This window comes from Hipposideros armiger, unplaced genomic scaffold (assembly GCF_001890085.2).
Source record: "Hipposideros armiger isolate ML-2016 unplaced genomic scaffold, ASM189008v1 scaffold_8, whole genome shotgun sequence".
Taxonomy (NCBI): domain Eukaryota; kingdom Metazoa; phylum Chordata; class Mammalia; order Chiroptera; family Hipposideridae; genus Hipposideros; species Hipposideros armiger.
The window spans coordinates 3,081,709-3,096,916 of NW_017731358.1; the positions used below are offsets into that span (position 1 = coordinate 3,081,709).

At 44.2% G+C, this 15,208-nt stretch overlaps 2 protein-coding genes across 7 annotated transcripts in view; one reads left to right on the forward strand and one right to left on the reverse strand.

Annotated features, from left to right (window-relative positions):
- Window positions 1-4,364, forward strand: part of PCYT1A (phosphate cytidylyltransferase 1A, choline) — a 46,732-nt gene extending 42,368 nt beyond the window's left edge. For all 4 annotated transcript variants that reach the window (XM_019651847.1, XM_019651856.1, XM_019651861.1 and 1 more), the window contains one exon: window positions 290-4,364. In XM_019651847.1, the coding sequence (XP_019507392.1) occupies window positions 290-496 (207 nt within the window). In that variant the 3' untranslated portion in view covers window positions 497-4,364. The remainder of the gene's footprint in view (window positions 1-289) is intronic.
- SLC51A (solute carrier family 51 member A) overlaps window positions 4,357-15,208 on the reverse strand; it is a 22,413-nt gene continuing 11,561 nt past the window's right edge. For 2 of the 3 annotated variants that reach the window (XM_019651875.1, XM_019651892.1), the window contains exons 3-8: window positions 10,809-10,963; window positions 9,825-9,898; window positions 9,147-9,305; window positions 8,469-8,580; window positions 8,044-8,190; window positions 5,231-5,857 (exon numbers count right to left, since the gene is read on the reverse strand). In XM_019651875.1, the coding sequence (XP_019507420.1) occupies window positions 5,603-5,857; window positions 8,044-8,190; window positions 8,469-8,580; window positions 9,147-9,305; window positions 9,825-9,898; window positions 10,809-10,963 (902 nt within the window). In that variant the 3' untranslated portion in view covers window positions 5,231-5,602. The other variant, XM_019651884.1, reaches the window with a different exon arrangement.

Consider the following 15,208-nt stretch of genomic DNA (forward strand, 5'->3'; position numbering starts at 1 on the left):
GCCTGGAGTCTGGACTACAAGCCACGTAGCCTTTTAAGACTACCTTTGACATAGGAGTCAAGGATTGGATGACTGTGGCTAGCAGGTGGGGAACCCTGAGATAAGTAGTACAGCATAGACCGCTTTAGGTAGGAAATTGCTTAGAATTATAGCTGTGTCCTTCCTCTGGCTTACTCCATCACTTTGACATTGCAGTGGGCCCTCGTGGTAATGTGAAGTCTCAGGCCCTCCAGTGGTGATTTTGTAGGATCCATGGGTTTCTTCTAACTCTTCCTTTTGGTCTCCCCAGAAACATATGCTGAAAGAGGGGAAGGGCCGGATGCTGCAGGCCATCAGTCCAAAGCAGAGTCCCAGCAGCAGTCCCACTCGTGAACGCTCCCCTTCCCCCTCTTTCCGATGGCCCTTCTCTGGCAAGACTTCCCCGCCTTCCTCCCCAGCACATCTCTCCAGGCACAAGGCTGCAGCCTATGATATCAGTGAGGATGAAGAAGACTAATTTTTCACCCCTCCTTTCCTCTCCCTTCCCTCTGTCCCATCACCTTCAGAAGCTCTCTGTTGAATTCCAAATTGTGATCCCAACACTAAACCTAAGGACAGCGACAAAGGAAAGACAGCTGGGGCGAGAGGGCCTAGGAGGGGGGACCAGACAGCCCGTCCTCCAAGAGACATCACTTACCACACTAAGGAGGCTGACTGTGTCTCAGAAGCCGGTTCTGCATCCATGTACCCTCCCCACAGACTTTGCTTTACTGCTTATGTTTATGTGATCTTGACAGGGAAATTGTCATTTTTATTATTTTTTTAAAAATTAGCCTTTCAAATGTAAGTAGAACTAATTTTTTTTGCCCTGAGGAGTGGGCAGAAGGAAGTGGTGTGATACCCAGAGGCCTTTTCTTCTTGATACACTATAGTGTTTGCCTTCTATTCTGAGGCAAACTGGCTTGCCAAGTCCTTCAAGCAATGAGCCATGCTGGGTGATTTATGTGTGTATTGGGGGAGGGATATAATTTTGGTTTCCTTTAAAAAAAAAAGCCAAAAGCTGGGCAATAGTCACAAATCCCCTAAATGTACTACTGGCACGTGTCGATGTGGCTGTGGAAAGATCTGAGCCTAACTTTTCTTACTCCCTGAGGAGCTTCTTTTGGTCCCAATGGGGTCCATGAAGACACCGATGGGGATGGAACCAGACCACATGGCGTCAGCTGCGGTTTTGCTACTGTGTTCATCTCAGACAATTCTATTGCCCAGTTATTTGGGAACTCTTGTCAGCCTCTTTTTTTTGCTATCTCCCTTTAAGAAAGAACACTTTCAGCTTTCCTGTGATTGAGGAAGAGAGTGGGACAATACTCAATCTTACACAAAATCAGTTTAGATTAATTTCCCCCCTGGAGTAAGTCCCTGGCCCTGCTACTCCTATTTCTATGCCCATTTCCTAAATTTTTACAAAGAATACTTTGTAAATGTCTGCAGTTTGAACATGATCTATTAACCCATGTTGCTCATAGCCATATTGAATATTTAGACATTTGCACAGAACACAGACGCAAAAGCACAAGGAAACACCCCCCCCCTTCCCAAAGCCTTATCTTGACCTCTGCCCCACTTAAGAATATTCTTGACGGGAACCAGTGCTCCACCCAGCATTTTTCCTGCAAAGGTGGCAGCTGGCAGGGACTTACTTCCCTCCACCACCCCTCCAGCGAGCCACAAAGCCACATTCACATTAGAAGAGTGGGTTCTCTCCCTCTTCCGTGTGTGCCTAGTGGTTGTGGTCCCACCTCCCGTTAGGTTGCCCAGGGGCATTCATCACTTACGTTTCATGTCAAAGAGTGCTGAAGCTTAACACCTGCTGTTGAGCGTGAGCTCATTTTAAAACTCCAGCGTCCTACAGCTACCTGACCTAGCTTTACTATCATCAGTAATCATCCATCAGTAATCTTAAACTGGGTTCAGGGGAAGATTGCTTATGTCCAGGCCCCACCCCATCACTCATAAATACCCCTTGTGGGGGTGGAGTTTTAGTGTTTTCAGCTAAGAAAACCCATTTTTATCTTTTCTTGCCCCTCTGCTAGGGCTGTGAGCATCTCATAGTCGCCTCCCTAAACACTTTTGGTAAAACCTACCTGCCTGCATAGCAGGACCACCTATGTTCTTCAAACTCAGACCACCCAGAGGCAGAGCATGGCAGAATAGAGGGACAGTGGGGGAAACCTCTTGTCCTGATGGCCTGTGAAAACTACATTTAAACTCTTCTCATGAAGTGCTATTTTTACTGTCAGACCTGGTTTACACGAGCTTCGGCTTGGGATCCTTTTTTTGAAACAGTTGAAGTTAATGTTTGCCTATATTACTCAGTTTCATGATTACGTTTTAACTTTTCTGGTAAGTTCTTAGGCAGTCTTTCTTCTTTGGGATTTCTGCCTATTTCAGTCTTATTCTCCCTGGTATAGAAAGGCAATGAAGTCACCACTGAAGCCCACCTACTTGTTTCCTCAAAGAACACGTTACCCAGTATATTTGGAAAGGGAGATGCCTAAAATGTGGGTTTGGGTTTCCTCCCTGCAGTCACTCCCCTCAAATATATTGTCTGGGACACAAATCTCTGTGCCCTTCTCTGCTCTATCAATGGGCTGCTTTTGGCATGCTGGGCCCTCGGAATAACCTCTGAGCTGATCATCCCTGAGACTACTAGGGCTAGCATGTGCACACATTCTTGGAAAACTCTCTTGCCTCTTTTGTCAAGACTACAGCCTCAGTCTCCTAACACTACAATATCTTCAAATAATTTTCACTGAAAGCAAAAACTTTTATAGTATGGCATGTTAGATATTTTGGGATAAATGTGACCCTAGGTGCGGGACAAGAATGGGAGGGTGGAGGAAGCTGTGGGAATGATGTGGCATTTGATCATTTGGGCCTAATTCAGTGAGGTTACCACGACCATGCCTGTGATCCGTAAATCCTCTAATATTAATGTTTGAGGTTGTGGAGATGTTTCTCTGAATCCCACACACAAAGCTGTCAGCCTGAATAGGCCAAATATGGCAGAAATGGGAGAGCCTTAAAAGTTGGTTGACCTCAGAACCTCTAAGATAGAAGAATGGAGAAGGATGTCCTATAGCTAAGCTTGTGCTGAGGAGCTGCCATTTCAGCAGTTTCCTTGAGATGCACTGGGCAGAAAGTTTGCTCTTTTCATACACTAAATTCAGTAGAACTGAAGAAAAGAAGTTGAAATTTTAGAGGACTAGAAATGGATCTTTTGTACTGCTGTGGCTGTTTCTGATAGCTAGAGTCAAAGACCATTATTTTGCTGAGGCTTGGGTAAGAAGGTCGCGGATGTGAGGAGGTTGAAAATCCTGGAGAAAAAATATGAAGGAGGTCAAGAGGACTTTTGACCTTTTCTGATCACTGATAACTTCTTAGGCAGCACCTGAGTTCTATTTTTAAAATTTTACTTGTGACCACACAGCTGGTCAGGCAGTGTATGTGTATTCTCTCTGCAATGGTACTTCACAGTGCTTTTGTTACTCTCTTTCTGGATTATCTTGACTTTTGTGTTGCTTTTGATTTTCTGGAGCTCATTGCCTTTTTAATCCTTTCCCAGATCTCATATTTAGAATCTTTCCAAATCAATTATATTTTGCTGCTTTTCTTTAATTCCCTAAAAGCCATAACTTGTACATTTTCTGTCAGCACATATTCTTACCAGAAATTAAACTAATACAGGTAGGGGGGGAAAAAACTCCCTTAACAATGTTTTTAACTAATGGTATTGTTTTTTAAGCTTACCAATATAAGTATTTTTGAAGGTTATATTTTTCAAAGTCATACAATGATTATTCTTGTTTTCTCTCATAGAATAGATTGTCATGGGATAAAGGGTGGTCCCTAGCTTCTATTTTTCCAAATAAGTAGAACACGTTCTTGGGATTACACTATTAAATGTTAATTTTCTTTAAAAGAAGAAAGATTTTTTTGTCTGCCAAAATTATATGTTAATATTGAGATTGGGGTAGAAAACAAAAATGCTAGGTTTAGCATTAAGGACGACTCGGGTTGTATTCTTTTAGGTTTAAAGTGGGCTTCCCCACCCTTTTTTGGAGGCACTGACTATGTTTTGAATACAGACTTACTTGGTTGGTTGGATTGCTTTGTATTGAGAAAACTGGAAAAAAAAAAGAAAAAGTTTCGGAAAGCAATGCTGGCCTTGGCATGAATGTTAGCCCCATCACCAGTGCCGAAGTCTACAGGAATGTTCTTCTTAATTGCTGTTCAGTATATTGTTTTCCTGTCTGAGTGTTAGTAATTTGTTCAAAGTTATTTTGGCTTTTGTCATTTAGGCAAATAAAGGCAAAGTGGTTTTACCTAATGTTTTATTTTTTGTGTTTTTGACCTGATATACATGGGTATGATACATTTTATGTCTTGGGGGCTTTTACCTATACTCTCAGTTCCATTACTTTTGCATCCTAATTTATTTCCTCAAAATCAATTGGGGGATTCCTTTTGCAGCTTGACACAGAGACTCAAAAAGCCATCGTCTTACAAAGGGAGGCTGACCCTGCTCTCCCAGTTCTGATGTCATCAGTGCCCTACTGACACGTATGTAAGGGAAAGGACATCTTGATCTATTTTTTTCAGAAGCCTGGCTTCTTTGAGACTTTGGGCTTGTACTGTCTTTGACTGGCTGAGTTCTACTCCTTCTACTCCTTTCCTAATACCACACTACCATGTACTCTTCCCCTCTTTCATTTGCTTTGAGAAAACTCAGAGTGACCTTTCAATACACAAGCTTTAAGGGCTAGTAGTGGCACCCACAGGGGCAAAGTGTCCAGTTATAGTTTCAGACTTCATTCTGTTTGTCTATTATAAAACTTAAAATACCTTGAAAGGCAAGATCAAAAACAATTTCATCCTATTACATAATTCACCTTCATCTCTATAGTCAAATATAATCGGCCAGCGTGTATTGACTATGGAATCCTTCCCCATTTTTTCAAGGTTGAGGGACAGTGAAGAAATCTTGTGCCTGTCTCATGAGTACAGTGTCTCTTTCATTGTCCAAGCCATCCACCTCAAGCTTTGAGGTTCAAATCCAGGTGTGGAGAAGAGAAAGGTTCATATCCAACCTTGTCATCTTTCCTTCTGTAGTACATTCGTGTCAGCACAGTTATCAGAAAAGTCTCCGGTATGAGTAGGTGGCAATTCATCACTGCATTGTAAGGTGAAATATAATGTCGGTTATGCTAAATTATCTAGGTGGTGTCCCACCAGCATCCCTGGCATGTGAGCTAAACAACACTTTCTCCAATTTATCAACAAATCAAGACCTAGAGATAGTAAGTGGTCATGAGTAACGGAACAGGTTAATGGCAGAGCCAGAACCAGGACTTAGCTCTCTACCTTCTGCAGTCTGAGGCTAGCTTAAACCTCATTCGTTTTGTGTGTTTTATCGGCATGGCCTTCTGCTTCCTGACCATACCTATTCCTTTCCCAAAAGCTAAGGCTTGAACCCACGGCTTCCTGGGTTGACCATCGAGGCTGGCTTCAAGCTGTTGGAATTGCAGCTCTCTTTTGTGTGATTAGAAAAGTCATAGTCTCCTTAAAGTCTCTGTTGGGATTCTTGGAGACCCCTTTCTGGGTATTCTGAGCAGCAGCCAGCCTGGCCAACCTTTGTTCTAAGGTCCTCTCTTCTCTGACCCTCCCCTTCTCCCCCATCCTGGAATGGGATAGGAACCCCTATGTGCTCACCTTGAGACCTGATTTTAGAGGAAAAGGGAGGCGAACAAGCAATCTGCCCGCCATTGGCCAAGACTGAGAAGATGGCTGGCTGCAGGGCAGTCAGGATGAGGAGCACCTGCAGAAGGGAAGAGAGAAGCAAGGGCAGGGTGGGCCCAGCGGCCATGGTATGGAGGCCAGCTAACCCACTGCTGTGCTGTCCTGCCACAGTGCATCCGGCCAGCCTTTAGATCTATGCAGAGGGTCAAGACTCACACTTGATTACAATTTGATGGAGTTTTAATCTTTTGGAAAATTATAATCTCGTCTTCCATCCAATATGTTATGAGAGTTCCTGACAAGAAACAGTAAGAACTGATTGGAGGTTCAAGTTTATTTCCCTATCTCAGCCATGGCTACTAATGAGCATTTAATGGATGAAAAGGATGGATGATTAGGGAAGAGTCCTTACATCTGTCTCAAACACCTGAGATCTCTACTGATAGAATGATAGACAATTAACCATTAAAGCACCCTTGGAAAAAATCTCTGCCGTGCCAGAGGCAGGGGTGGGGGTGGGGGTGGGGGTGGAGAGAGGAATCAGTGTTCAATGGGTAAAGTTTCTGTGTGGAATATGAAAAAGTTCTGGGAATGGAAGGTGGTGGTGATGGTTGCACAACAATGTGAATGCACTTAATGCCACTGAACTCTACACTTAAAAATGGTTAAAATTATAAATTTTATGTCTATTAATCCATAATAAAGAAGGAGGAGGAAGACAAGGAGGAGAAGGAGGGGAAGGAGAAGGAAAGGAAAATCTCTGTCCTGAGGCCCCCGGAGCACCACGTGTCTTAGCACTTGCCCTCCCTGAGGCAAGGCAGGCTCTGCTTATCCAGGCTTCCCCACAGTAAAGGCTTGGTGATCACAGGTTTTTACCTTGTGGCTTGACCCTAAGCGTTTCTGGCACCCAGATCCTTTCTGCTCTTTCAGTCCCTGACTCCATTTCAGTCTCCTCTCTTCTCTTTTGCCCTAGCCCCTTCAATTCTACCTACTATGTGCCTGGAAATTCACATTTCAGAGGCATCTGCTTAGGTCAAATGAGAGTTTATGTGAAATCACTGTTAACTATAAAGCAGTCATTATGCCTTGGGAGTAGGAGAAGGGCCCAGCAAGGATTCAAAGAATGGAGAGAGAAGGAAAACAAGTTTGGGCTAGAAATCATTGCATTTGGTGGAAAAATTATCTTTGGACTGAGAGAATGGGAAGTGTAAAAAGTGAACAAACATACCATTGAGAGAACTTTCAGAAGAGGTGTGAAGATGAAGAGGCAGCGTGGTGAGAAGAAGGGATGTGGGCTGGGGAGTTAGACAGATCTGAGCTTAAGTTCTAGCCCCATCCCTATGTGTCTTTGAACAAGTCCCATAACATCTCTGGGTCTCAGTTTCCTCATTTATAAAATCAAAATAATGACCCTTAAGATTATTATGAAAATTAAAATGTAATGTATCAAAGTGCCTAGTACATGGTGTAGGTAATTCATAGTTGTAGCTGAGATAATGGTAGTGATAGATTATAGGGTTTTAGTAAGTAATTGTAGAAAGAAAAGCAAAGGCAGAAGAATTTAAGGTTTAAGGTTCGATAATAGACGTTATGGATTGGATGTTGGATTGTGTGTCCTGTCCCCCCCGACCCTCCCTTGCGCCAACAGCTGTGTTGAAGTCCTAACCCCCAGGACTTCAGAATGTGACCTTAGTTTGAAAAGCATCATTGTTTTGGTTAACTAATTACATTTAATTAGTTAAGATGAGGTCATACTGGAGTAGGGTGGGTCCTCATTCTAATATGACTGGTGTCCTTATAAGAAGAGGAAAAGAGAACAAAACACAGACTATGAGGGGAGACTGCCATCTGAGGGAGGCAGAAATCAGAGTGATGCAGCTGCAGGTCGAGGAATGCCGCGATTGCTGGCAAAACACCGGAAGCTAGGAGGAGAGAGGAAGGAGTCTCCCTTCTAGGATTCAGAGGAAGCATGGCCCAGCTGACACCTTGATTTTGGATTTTTAGCCTCCAGAACTCTGAGACAGTAAATTTCTGTTGTTTTATGCCACACGGTTGGCATTTTATGGCAGCCCTAGCAAATGATTACAGCACAGAAAAGCAAAAACTGGGAAGGGAGGGGCAGGGATCATTTTCCAAATCTCATAAGGAAACCTAAGGCTTAAGAAGATTCCCAAACCTGCTTTTGCCTTTATTAGTCTCACCTCCTAACCACAATTATTTGTAGCTCTAGTATGAACCATCTTTTTTCTCCCAGGGTATAGTTACCTGGAACATAGCAAATTTGGCTCCCATGTTCTGCTCACCCAGGTGCAGCCTGGCTTGACGGAAAACGATGCCCAGGGCCCAGAGAGCCAACAGGGTGGACACGCCAAGGAAAGTGTTGATCCATAGAGCTGTGCTCTTCTCAGAAATCTGGGGGCAGACCAGACAGTAGTCATTGAGGGAACAAGCCCTTTGCGTCTCCTATTTCTTCCCCCATAGTGGGACAGGTAATAAAAAAAAGCTGTAAAGCCGTGGCCTATTCCAGTCTCCTCTCTCTCCACCAGAGTCCTCGAGCCTCTATATTTTCCCACAGCCACCCTGTTCCTCGGGTCCTGCATCAGGGGATGTTGGCTTTAGCTATTCCTTGTAGAACTCAAAGGTACTAAACGGGTCTTAGACTTTCCTCCTGCCCATTACTCCTGGCTTACGTCTGCTGGGTCATAGATGCCATCAGGGATGAGAAACAGGCCCACCAGACACAGTGTTATCTTGAAGAAGGCATACTGGAATGGGCCCAACATCAGCAGCTGAAGTTTCTTCCTGAGGGGAGAAGAGGGCTAGAAACATGGATCCATAAACTACCCACCTCAAGAAGACCTCCCAACTCCCTCACTGGGCTCCTGGGCTGAGGCGTGGCTGCCATCATAGACACCAGAATAGTTAAATGATGGGAACATAGGAAGAAGCCAGAATGTTGAGAGCATTGGGAACCCTCCTTCTTGCTTCCCACTTACTCCCAGACCAGAATGGTACCTTTTGAGCAAGAACCATCAGTGTTGACCCAACCTCATTAACCAAAATGAGCAGAGGGGCGAATAAATAACCAAAGTCCAGTTTGCTCTGTTGGGCTAGTTTGTAGGGGGCAGTGGGCTTAAGTGATGGGAACTTTGGAGTATTCCTTCCATTGCTCTTCCTCTGCACCCTGGGTGGGTGCCCAATGTGTGGGTCCTGGCTGGGGGATGCTCACCCTTTCATCATTGGGTTTGTTCCCTATAAGCCTCATTTCAGGAGGCTTGAAACAGGGCAGAGAGAGCCAGCAGACGCTCTTGGGAGAGTGCAGGAAGAGGTATCCTGTTCTTCGAGGACGTCTCTCCCTCCTGACTTACGTGGTGAGCATGAGTCGGGGGCAGCAGGGGCAGCAGCAGCAGCAGGGGCCTGTGTGGATCATCATCGGGGTGTCCTTCAATGTCCTTACTACTGCCTGCTTCCCACCAAAGCCTTCCACCATGACCTGCATCACCAGGTAAAAGCACACGGCGTAAAACCTGGAGTGGGGGAAGAGGTGGGTCTCAGAGTCCCAGAGGAGGTGGCAGCCAGCGGACGGGACGCCCTTTGCTGCCAAAGAAGATGAACTGCAAAGGGAGCTGGGAGAGGTGGCGTTTACCAAGGGGATCATGGTAAGGACTAGGCGTTGTGAATGTGTGACCCAAGAGGAGAGAGAGGATGGGGCTCAGGGGCCTGGGGAGGGGGAATTTCAGGCTGTGGGAACAAAACAGTGGCTGAGGATGGACAGATCCAGAAGTTCAAGGCACCCGGATTAGCACAAATTGGAAAGGGATCAATTCATGATCAATTCCTAATTATTGGGTTGTCAGAAAAGTCGTGATGCATTTTTGCAACCAAAAAAACATAGAAAAATACGTTATGACTTTTCTGACAACCCAATAGTTTGCAGGGATTTATGGAAGGGATAGGGGATAAAAGAAGACATGGACTCCGGAGTTGTGGGTAAATGGGAGCAGAAGGGTACCCTGCCCCTAGCTGGGGGAGGGCAGGACACTCACGAGGTTATGGCCATTTCTATGAGCATGAGGGAACGAGGAATCCAGAGACCGATGCAGCAGAACATAGACACCACCTGTGTGGAGAGCAGCAAGAAGCCAGTTAGGGCAAGGAGGGAGACTTCGTGTTCTCTCTCTCAAACTATTTGTGGCAAGAGCTCAAGGAACCAAAACCTAAACATTTAAGGCACCATTACTTAAAAGTGGCCAGCTGGAAAAATCACTAATTAAATTAACTAATTAAAGACTTATTTTGATTCAGCTGTCAGTTCCTTCTATGTCCAGGGTTGGAGACAACAAGTCACCTTGAGGTGGGGGCTCTTTTGAAGAATATCTCATCCTGTATCCCTGGGTTAGGAGTATGTAAATTAATCCTTAGGAGTAAATGGATCAAGATCCAGCCCGCCCTTTGCAACACACCATGTCATTAAAGCATCTCTGATGACTTGAGATGGCCTAGGCAGATGTTATCTGGCAGGAAAGGACCTCAAGGGCCCCACTGTCCATCCCAAACAGACACTTACAGCTCGCCACAAGGAAATAGAAGTCCAATTTTATGGTCTACGAGCAATACAAAGGCCTATGTAATAGCTGTGGGAGTTTTAAAAGCCTACCACGGAAGAATAGAGCAAAGTATGACCCCATGGGGAAAAATTCCCTTCTACACTCTGAGGAAACACTGCTTGCCTGTACAGGAAGGAGGCTTGCTTTTAACAGTAATACTGTGGTGGGGGAGTGGTGAGTGGGCTGAGCGGTTTCTTCAGCTGTCTCTGTGGCTCTAAGAATTCAAACACTCCATCCCACTGCCTGATGGCCTTCCAAGCATGGGGTCCTGAATGCAAAAGGAGATCAGATTACAAAACCCCACCCTAAGGTGGTAGAGGTAGGCAACCCTTTGCTGACTTGAATTGCTGAGTTTAGAGGAATTCTCGAAAAGGTCCCTGCCTTCTCCCCAGTCCTCCCAATGGGCAGCTACAGAGCCCTCACCGTGGGTGCAGAGCTGCTCCAGAGCAGAGTCCGCCTTTTGATGGGGCAACGGGTGTTCTTGTACAGGTAGACAGCATCCTCCAGGTAGATGGCGATTGAGCCCAGGACAAGCAAGGTCATGACGACCATGAGGGAAATTTCCACAGGGCCCAATGCTAGATAGGAAAGAGGGCAGACTCCAGTGAATTGGAGACCAGGACCAAGGGGCACAGATGTGGCTCCCTTACTTGGATCTAAATTGCTTTACCATATGTAGAATTGTCTGGCTGAGGCCCCCACCCACGCAGAAAATTAGCTTGTTTTTAGACCTAGAATATTCAACATGTGGCTAAGAAATAGTCATTCTTCTGCATGGATGGGAGACTAGACCAGATAATCCTAGATATGGTGAGGCTTACCTGAACCAGGGCATATACACCAAACAAGTTTTCACATAATTGGCAAATTTTTTTTTTTTTTTTTAAGCTGAGCCATCCTGCTACCTGTTGGCAGCTCAGCGGCTGCTCAGCTTGGGCCGGGAATTGAACTGCTGTTGCTCAGAGCTCAAACTCTTGAGCGAGCTCTTAACCAACTGAGCCACTCGGACAGCCCTCTAATTGGCAAAAATTTTGAATTTGGAGTTCATTAGGGCCTATTCATTTTTCTACCTCCTGTGCCAGGTGTCATGCTAGCAAACATGGACCAATTAACATTAAAATTGAAGCAGAATATAATTAGTGGTATAAACTTTAGAGATTTTAAAATTTGACTTAAAAATTATGTTATGAAACTGGGATATTAGGAAAGGATTTTAACAACAACAACAAAATGGACACAAGTAAAGATTACAAGGATAGTCAACCCATGTGGGCCTCACAACTTCATTTTACATTAAATGTGGTCCAGTAGATCTCTTTAGTGTTTATTACAATCATTTGAGGAGTTGTTAAAAGTAGCTGTCCAGGGCCGGCCGAGTGGCGTGTTGGTTAAGAACTGGCTTGGGACGCCAGAGGGCCCCGGTTCGGATTCCACATATGAGGGCCAGTGACGCTGCCCTCCACAGCTAAAATGCTGAACAACAGCTCAACCTGGAGCTGGGCTGCCGTGAGTCACCACGGTGTAGGCTGCAGCCCCTTCTGCAGTGGGTTGCCATGGGCTACCATGTGTAGCCAGCAGCCAGCATGAGCAGCCCTCAAGCCGCCGTGAGCAGCTGTCCAGAAGCCGGCAACTGATCTGCTTCCCCTGGGAAGAGCGCAGTGATGGTGCCAACTTGGGCCAGTGAAGCAACGTCCTCCACAACTAGACTGAAGAACAAAACGACAGCAACTTGTCTGTTCCCCTTCCCCCAATTCCCCAGCACTGTCCCCAATTCCCCAGCACAACTAGACTGAAGAACAAAACGACAGCAACTTGTCTGTTCCCCTTCCCCCAATTCCCCAGCACTGTCCCCAATAAAAATCTTAAAAAAAAGAAAAAAGTAGCTGTCCAGGCCCTACCCTCACAGATGCCGCTGCAGTAGACCTGGGATAGGCCCAGTAATCTGCATTTTTAACAAGCTCACCTGATAATGGTCAGGGGATAACAAACATTTTGACAAACTGGTGAAGCTCCTCTGGCCTCACCACTGCTAACAGGAAAAATTAATATAGTCACAATACGTGTTTCTGAACATGTGATTCATCAATGCAACAATTAGTTTTAAAGTGTTCTGTGATTAAGCCCAGACCCTCATTCGTCTAAGTCACTCCCCTAGTTGGCAGGCTCTCTCCTTTCCACCTTCTAACTGGCTAGATCAGGGGTCGGCAAACTTTTGAGACAGAAGAGCCAATCCTGTCTCTTACAACAATTTAAAAATTATTCGAGAGCCATAAACAAATGAAATCACCATTATGTGAATAATATCCTTTAAAAATTTTATAAGTGAAACTATGATAGTTTTATTTTCATTTTCAATTTTACTTCAGAGCCACATATGCGTACCCAAAGAGCCACATGTGGCTCGCGAGCCGCAGTTTGTGACCCCTGGGCTAGCTGAGTGGAAGAAGGGGGAAAAGACAGTCCAGTGTCTTACTGTATGGGGAGTCAAGAATGAGGAAGGTGTTGGCTAGCCTGCTCTATGTTTTGGTGACTGAGTGCAGCTCAGTCAGAGAGCTATTACCCCTGAAACCAAACCAGGGAGGAAGGAGACCACACCACAGTAAAGACGAGTCGTCACCTGGGTCAGTCATACCTGGTGGGACCACACAGAGCAACCAGGTCAAAGGTAAATCTGTCAAAAAATATCACGGTGATCCTGGTTGCTTTTTTTTTTTTTTAAGATTTTTGGGGGGGGGGACAGCGTTGGGGAATCGGGGAAGGGGAACAGACAGGTAGACAAATTGCTGTTTTGTTCATCACTCTAATTGTGGAGGACGTCGCTTCACTGGCCCATGTTGGTATGATCATTGTGCTCTTCCTGGGTGAGGCAATCGGTCACCGGTCATTGGTCGGCCGCTCACAGCAGCTCCCAGTAGCTCACACTGGCCACCAGCCGCTTACGCTGGCTGCCATCACTCACGTAGCTCACGGCAGCCCACTGCAGCCCTGCTGCAGCCTATGCCGCCGCCGGCGACTCTCGGCAGCCCAGCTCCAGGTAGAGCTGTTGTTCATCATCTTAGCTGTAGAGGGCGAGCGTCATTGGCCCTCAATGTGGGATCCAAACCAAAACCCTGCTGCTCAGAGCTGGCTCTTAACCAGCTGAGCCACTCGGCCGGCCGGATCCTGGTTTCTTTTATTTCAGGGCACATGTTTTTCTTTCTGTTTGCTTTACCCAAGAAAGTCCATTTATCTCTGACCACAGTTAGGCCTAATGACCAATCCAGAAGAGCTGCCATGGGGAAGGTGGCCCATGGATTCCAGCTCCCAGGTAGCACTTCTGAAGTCAGTGGTAAACTTCTATCACAGACCATGAAAGACTGGATTGTGCTGTTTTTATTTCCTCTTACCCATCCCTTTCTCCACACACCTCCTTTTAGTTAGGATACAGCCCTCTGAGTGTCTAAATTCCTGGCTTGGCATTGCTGTTACTGTTGAGTAATGTTGCCTCTTTCTCAATTACCTCTCCAGATATTGCTCTAGTAGGCCCTGCGAGTTCTGAATGTTAAAAAACTGGTTGCAGTCCTTTATTAAAAAAGACTTTACCGTTTCCTACTTGAAATGTTAAAAATATAAATATCACAGAGGATTTTGTTTTACACAATTTTACCCTTATACAACAAAAATGTGTATCTAAAACAATTATGCGGATGCTCTATAAGGCCTGCCATATTTCCAAATAATTCCAGATTAAAGAGATAAGTCTTTAAAAAATCAAACGGGGAAAATTGAAAGAGAAAAAGAGAGAGAAAGAATTGTATTTTTATCAGGACTTTGGAGACAGGAGACCTTTCTAAGGTTAGGAGCAATCCAAGAAACCACAAAGAGAAGGATGGTCAAATTTGACATAAAGAGTTTTAACTTTTAACTGTTAGAAAAAGGGGAGCAAACAGACTGAGGAAAAGCATTTTTAATAAATGTGTACTTAAATTTAAGATCTTTATTGCATAAAGAAAATAAATATCAAAAATAGGAGGCTCTTGCAAAAAAAATGGAAAAGTGATATTAACACAGTTCAGAACATGTGGGAAAATAGTCAACCTGCCTAGTAGAGAACAGCAAAATAACAGTGACATATTATTTTTGTTTTATTAAAAGATAATGTTTATAATATTATTGACTAATAGCCCCAAATTAAAAACAACTTAAATGTCTGACAATATTGGAATTATTAAGTAAATTACCCAACAGAGTATTATCCAGGCATAAAAAATTTGTGCATGCCATAAAATATCTTTGCAAAGAGTATATAATAATATTTTTTTAAAACTTATTAAAACTCAATTAAAAAACCCAAAAACGTATTAGCAGACCCACACATATATAGTCATCTAACTCATGATAAAGGCTGCACTACAATTTTGGGGAAAAGCATGTTTGTTTTCAAGACAGGGTGCTGGGTTAATTGGATATCCTTTGGGGGATAAAAAAGAACATTGACCCCCTCCTTCATATCATATAAAACACCTAAATGTAAAAGTTAAAACACAGTTTTTAAAAGAAAACAGAGAAGTACATCTTCATGACTTTAAGAGAGGCAAGGATGTTTTAAAACAGGACACAAGAGCACTAATCATAAAGAAAAAACTGATAAATTAGACTTCCTTAAAATTATGAATTTCCATTAGTCAAAAGAAACCATTAAGAGAATGAAAAGGCAAGCTCAGACTGAGAGAAGATATTTGCAATACAGGCATCCACCAAGAGACTCATATCCATAATATGTAAAGAATTCCTATCACTCAGAAAGAGACAACACAATTTTTTAAAATGAAAAAAAAAAAAAA